Source organism: Dysidea avara, chromosome 6, assembly GCF_963678975.1.
Source record: "Dysidea avara chromosome 6, odDysAvar1.4, whole genome shotgun sequence".
NCBI classification, from domain to species: Eukaryota; Metazoa; Porifera; class Demospongiae; order Dictyoceratida; family Dysideidae; genus Dysidea; species Dysidea avara.
In genome coordinates this window covers 33,571,252-33,578,544 of record NC_089277.1, presented here as the reverse complement: position 1 = coordinate 33,578,544, position 7,293 = coordinate 33,571,252, and the positions used below count along the sequence as shown (strand labels likewise).

The window sequence follows — 7,293 nt, the reverse complement described above, 5'->3', positions numbered from 1 at the left end:
CCATACTGTACACATAGAAAGGACGTAGTATACCTATACACATTCGTATCAATGCTTGAACAATATTATTGTTATTATCATATACTGCAATGTTACCTGTATGTACATAAGAGACTTGGAGTACCCTAAGGAAAACCCATCCTATACAATATAGGTCTTATTATAGCGTAAAATTATTATACACTTAATATCCCACAGAAATTATTCATTGCATTAAACACCCAACACACAACAGTTACGGTCATATGTTTATATCATTATTACAGACCTCTATATCACAATATCCAACTATAGTGTATACTATACAACTACAATGACCTAATACAGTTAAACAATTGTCACTTTATTTGATACGCACGTACTTATGATGTACACAAACACACACATGTATGTATGGTGGATTTGTACTTGCAGGAGCCCATTCATTAGTGCCACTGCACCTGGTACTAGACTCAACCAGCATAACATAATTATTTTGATTATTAACATTGCACTGTGGGATGTATGAATGCTGTATAACAGAGTCACTCATGCAGTAAAAAGATTTTCCTATCTATGCAGCAGATTCACCAATATTTTGGCCATACAATAACAGCTTGGCTGGGATCTCTTTTCAACAACATCAATAAATAGCATATAGGACTGTTCAACATTACTTCCAGGTAATTATTATACAAGGGGAAATAACACCAGCACAGTAGAATTATATGTGCTTTGGCTAAGAACAAAACATCTTTATAATTTCTGTCCTATATGCTAAACTGATACATAGTGTACTGTATGATGGATACATGGTAGTAATTGTACTGACTATAACTTACACCATACAATTCATACAGTAAGTAATTTTACTGTAGAAGTTTTTGAATGTAATTGTTGCACCAAACCATGTGCTGCAATATTGCAACTCGTTGATGACAGCAATTCTTCATTTAAAACACCTTACTAATATACACAAGCTTATCATGTTTAAGGAAGAAACATGTACACAGTTGCTTCTCCTACTACAATACTATAATATTAGATAGCCCTCAAGATACTCTGAATAAACAAAGTCCAGCAAAGTAAATGATAGCAAGTGATTAATACCCAGCACAGCTAGAAATGGGAATGTTTCAACCTTGCAAGAAGTGATAGTCTCAAGCTACTAAACCACACTCCAGAACATCTGACAGTACAAGAACCAAACCTTTGAAGTAGTGATGCACTGACTCCACATTTTCACTACTAATCCTATAGCTTCTTAGTTGTGAATTAATACCTCTATGTTTATACCATTATGGCTTTGAGAAGAATATGTTGCAGTTGCTAAATCTGCATCTGTGGGTGCCATTTTAGTGTGTATGAAATAAGCATCCAGAAATCTAAACAAGTCTTCCATATAGAGTTTCTGTATTGATGAACATCAATAGCCAGTAATTAAGTGCTTGTGGAAACTTTGTTTAGTAGAACACTTTGATGCATGGTTTCTGTTACACAAACCAGACAATTAGGTGCACACTAGAAATAATTTTAATCAACTCCACAGAGTGCAACAAAGTCAGCATTTCATAAGTAAATTACCCTGAGTATGTAGCTATATATTAGATGCTGAGTGCACAGTGTCATAACATATCCAAATACAATCATGTCAACATTTACAGCTAAATAGTGCTTAATTGCTACACAAAGTGTCCTTTCCATCTGTCTATCTAGCAAATCAAATTTCTACATGCCCAATGCATGCACACACATGCAAAATACATGTGTGCACACACACACACTGTGTGCGTGTGTGTGCGTTTGTGTGTGTGTGTTACCTAAGCTTTGTTGGTGAGATAGGACTAGGAATAGGTAGGATCAGAAACATTTTGTATTGATGAGGGTGACCAGTATGTGGTAGCACAAAAACGAGACGAGTGAAGGAAATCATGTATAGAATCCCCTTTGTTAACAACTAAATCTACAGAGATTGTTTTGTGATATATGTAAAGGTGCTTTAGAATGGCTCAAGATATGGCTAGACACAGGTGTGATAGTATCAGATCTAGACACACAGCAGGGAGCAGCAATAGTGTTTACATGTGTTCTAATTGTCATTGAATATTTAGACATTGCCAGGATTTGTTGAGGCACAGGTATGTGCAAGGTTGTGGCACTGATATTTAATTCTGTTTGCTACATATATTACCACGAGATGGCGGTCTTCATTCATGTTCAAGTCAAGTGTGTGTGTGTGTGTGTGCACGCGCGCGCACTTGTGTACACGGATATCACACACACACTCACACTCCAGGTACTAATTTAAGCCTTACCTATTGAGCACATTATATTGTCATAGGTGGTTTATTCTACTGTATAATATTTGACAGTCCATTCTGTCATCATGCAGTTCCACAGGTACTTTACACACATTACCCAGCCTAAAGCTCTCAATAGCAGTAGAAGACAACAAGTCTGAACAATGTATATAACTATATATAATATAAACAACAACATTTGGAAGTCTTCATCTCTCTATATATAAACTAAATACTATAGTATTGTTAGCTCATAAAGGATATATCACTACAGGAGTTATAAGATTTTACTGAGGATTTCATCACTGCTACTCGGTGAGCTAATATGAATGAATACTGTTAATATAGTATGAATATTATTGGTGGCTACACTCCTACAGTTTTTGATATGCAGAAGAATGGGGTAGTGGTTTTAGCAGGTAAAGAATATAACACAATTATCAGTAATGAGGTAGAAGACAAAGAAAATGACTATGACAAGTCAACAGTGTATAATAAGATAGCTTATCAGTGTATCTCAGCCTGGAAAGAAATGCTCAACACTATAAACTCTTATGACCCATGCTCTGGAGCCTATTGTTTTTATCACGATAATGCAAGCACCATAATGTTTGAGTGGCCTAAAATTTATGGTAACATTTCTGGGATTGCTTGTCATAGTAATGGAAACTGTGCTGTAGTAAATTTCTCCAAAAGTCATGTTTACATATTAAATGCTGAACACAACATAATAAATGACATAGATGTCAGGGGAAAATGTGCAAGACCTGCAGCTGTTGCATTTGATGTTGGAGGGAATTTGTATGTGACTGACATAAAGAATGGTGTGATATTGACATATGACCACTACGGTAACTTTCTGTTTCATTTTGGTGGCAAAGAGAGTGGTGATGGCAAACTAAAATGTCCCATAGGAATCAGTGTCCATAGAGGATTTGTGTATATTGCTGACAGCCATAATGGATGCATAGCAGTGTTTCAAACAGATGGGAAATTTCATCGAGCCATTGGTAAAGGTGTGCTGGGAAAACCCCACGATGTGTGTGTAGATAATCAAATAGCTGTGGCAGACATGGGTCACAAATGTGTGTATATCTTTACAATCACTGGAGACTATTTGATGAAATACAGTTCAACAAGACATTACTCTGGAAAGCTTTACCGACCACATTGTCTAACGATGTTTAATAGCTTCATATTTGTTGTGGACTCGTACAATCACAAAGTCCTTGCATTCAATGCTAGTGGTGTTTGTGCATACCGCTTTAGCTTTGGATCCGCCAGATGTTGCAAAATCCGATCTCCACCACAAGCTGTAGCTGTCAGTCCACAAGGAACCTTGATAATCAGTGACCATCATGACCGATGTATTCATGAGTTCCCAATAAGTGAGTTTAGGGAACGAAAAATCTAAGATCGTCTGATGTGCTCCCTAACCATATTCACTTTACTGCTGTTGCACTGTCTATACAGGTGTATGTATCATCTACAGACAAATAGGCTTTTCACTTACATGTAATATATACAGTATTGTAGCTGAATTATAATATACATAAACACATCGATGCAAGACATTATTGAATACATGTATTAGTCAAAAGATATGTACGTAGGTCAAGCATTTATGCTGTTATGTCAGAATATGTACAAGTAAATGTATGAGAAAAGCTTGTTATACAAGTATGTATGAATGTACAGTATCTCTACCATGTGATACGTGCACAAATGTACGTAATAAACAATATCTGATTCTTGTATACAAAAAGTATACTGGTGGGCATGACTAACTTATTTGATGATGATACAACACTAACACATTTGGATAAGAGGATACCACTTCTTATCTGTAATTGGCTACACATGTACTATACCTGTTAACTAGTGAAATTTAGGGTCATAAGATGAATGCTGGTTTCATGGGAATATGAACATGTGTACTGGGTATTACTACCTAGTATGTGGTGAATAGACTATGTACATTGATGGCATGGCTTCAGTTGACAACAAGGTCCTTATAATCACTTCTACTGCAACTTCAAGACGGAAGTTTCACATATACACATCACAAATACAATGACATAGCATTTCAGTGCCCCTTCCTTTTGTAACGTAGTACCATATTACTTAGAATGGCTGGGATTAGTTAATACACAACAGCAAGTTTAAAGATAACATTTCTAAACATGCACATACAGACACACACACAGACACACAAACACACAACAACATTACCATTAGGACACAGCTCTATTGTTCTTAGATATTCCTTAGTAGCCAGTTTCACTTGTATACACATAGCAACCACATTACCAGTATTAGTTCCCACCAATATGACACCTGTTGTCATGTGAGCTATGAAAGAACACAATTACAAGTTAACACATCATAAGAACATTTTAGATACAGGTGTATATCTTATTCATTATACAGTAATTTCACTTTCATAGCATTGATATGAAAGAGTTTTGTAAAGTATATGTACAAGTTGTTATTTTATGAATTTATTACACACAGTTACATAATATAGATTAAAATGTATTTAAGAAATCAGCATGATTTGTATAGAACCTTACAAATGCATGCAGTAGGGAAAGTTCTGTGCAATAGCTACACATATTTCTGAGAATTAATGAGTTATGAACAGCTGTTGCACAAAATGCATTTAATCTGTGTAGTAAAGACAGGACTATGTAGCTACATGCCCATAGGTGAATGGATTATATTTATTGTAATCATTGACCACAATGGGACCACCCTGCAAAACGAATACTACACAGAACAGAGACACTTCCACAAGATAGAGGTAAAGTAGTAGTATATAGTTTTGTACACATGTACAACCAACAACACCCATGCCTTATTGCTGAGGTATTCTTGACACTATCAGTTATTGGGGCTAGCCTCAACGAGCCCCACACTGTCTAGCAAGAAGTTACATGGTGCTATTGTTTGTTTGGTCATGCACAGACAACACAGTTAACAAACAAACTTTTAGACAAGTACACGTTTAGTGAAATACGTAGACTATTGTGCTCCAAATATTATATATTTCTTATAATCAACTAGCAAGCTATCACATTACACTGATATTATTGTATATGCTTGATGCAATCAATGAAATTAGATGGAACTTCAGAAATACATATGCTAGGTGCTATCAATTGTACTACAACTCAAGTAACACAACATATTATCTTTATACACCACTTTAGTGTGAGCATTCAAAGGCGCTGCTCAGGGTTTTACATATTGCCCAGGAAATATCTTGATATTGCCTGGGCAATATCTTATGGGAATGCAGTTTGCTTATGGCTATGATGCCCAACCAATTCAAAGATACAATACGCTTTAACTCGCTATAGTGAGTGATACAGAGTGTTTAATTGTGGGTTTCGGTTTAGGATAGGTTCTGAGTCAGTGTAGTTGCAACTTTCGACTAATTCTAAATGACGAGTCACGGATGAATCAGTAAAATAATCATTTGGGTAATGCATGGATGTGTATTTCTACCCACCACATGTCAGCCATTGAGCAGACCACAGAACAACACAAAGAAAACAACTAGATTGAAATAGGTGAGTAACTTACAGTCCTAACTACTTAACTAATTTTCCAATAGTGAAGTTAGTTGGTTAATGTAATACAAAGTCCTAAAACTAGGGATCCCACAATACAATTTTTTTGTAAAGTATGACGTACAGTATACCAACAGCTATTAGCCCCACACTATTAAAACCACTACTGATCATGAGATACTGAATCAGATGTATAAAAGAAACAGGGTAAGTGCTCTGTGGTTCTTTCACCTATCAGGTGAGTGTACCTAGAGTGATATACCATGACTGCATTGGATTTTGTTGATACCCTCGGGTTTGCAGCCCTTGTGCTTCAGGTATTATATATCAGCAAAATCCCTTGCAGCCGTGGGATAACTATTACATAAACATCACTGTACTATGAATGGTGTAACAGAGCCACTCAGCAAAAAGGTTTTCCCATCTGTGCAGCAGATTCACCAATATTTTGGTCATACAAAAACAGATCTCTTTTCAGATATATAAACATTAATGAATAGCATATAGGACTGTGGCACCATCATTCAACATTTCCTGGTAATTATTATATAAGAGGCAATGACACCAGCACAGCAAGATGGTGGTGACAACAAGGAGGTACTTCGGCTAAGGACAAAACATCTTTACAATTTCCATGCTCATACCAAACTGTATGCTCAATGGTAGTAGTTGTACTGATTTTACACTACACAATTTATAAGTCATTTTACTGTATAAGTTTTAGAGTTGTTGCTGTGTTGCACTATTGCTGCAATCAAGTGTCTTGTTGATGACAACTGCTTCACTTCAAACATAATGTGTGTATGTGTACTCAACACATAAAACCTTATTAAATGCCTTATTATTCAGGGAAAAATTTCCCAGACACGTATTACTTCTCCTACAATACTATAATATTTGACAGAATCTTGCCAAAGAAAATGATTGCAAAAGATCAATACCAAGCACAAGTGGTAATAAAAAAGTTGGTTAGCATGTTATAGCCTTGCAAGGAATGGTCAAGTACAATAAGGAACATATAATTCCATTGACAGTATAAGAATCAAATCTTCAATGTGCCCAATATATTGATGGTAAAATCTATGGGATGGCATTCCATAAAAATGGCACAAGTATATCTTCTTTAAAAACATTGTGTGAATTACACCACTGTGTTTACACCACTGTAGCTTTAGGAATGAATGTTGCAATTGCTAAGACTGGGTGTCTATTTTAATGTATATGACATCAGCATTCCCAAAATCTAAACCAGAGTATGACCTATATACATCAATAGCCAGTAAATGCTCAATAGAATACACTGATGGCTTCTGTTGCATAAACCAGCTAATTAGATGCACACTATTAATGCATGCTTGGATAACTTCAAAGGTATACCAGCATCTATGTAGTTGGTAGACCATAACATGGCTATCCAAATACAATCTAATAAACATTTA

At 35.8% G+C, this 7,293-nt stretch overlaps 1 protein-coding gene across 1 annotated transcript; it reads left to right on the top strand.

Annotated features, from left to right (window-relative positions):
• Nucleotides 1–1,794: 1,794 nt before the first annotated feature.
• Nucleotides 1,795–4,051, top strand: LOC136258758 (tripartite motif-containing protein 2-like). Its single transcript, XM_066052111.1, has 2 exons — nt 1,795–2,594; nt 2,660–4,051. The coding sequence occupies exon 2, from the start codon at nt 2,668–2,670 to the stop codon at nt 3,691–3,693; it is 1,026 nt and encodes a 341-aa protein (XP_065908183.1). The 5' UTR covers nt 1,795–2,594; nt 2,660–2,667; the 3' UTR covers nt 3,694–4,051.
• Nucleotides 4,052–7,293: the final 3,242 nt, after the last annotated feature.

Coding starts and splice junctions, on each gene's coding strand:
- LOC136258758 (XM_066052111.1), top strand. CDS start 2,668: ATGCAGAAGAATGGGGTAGTGGTTTTAGCAGGTAAAGAATATAACACA.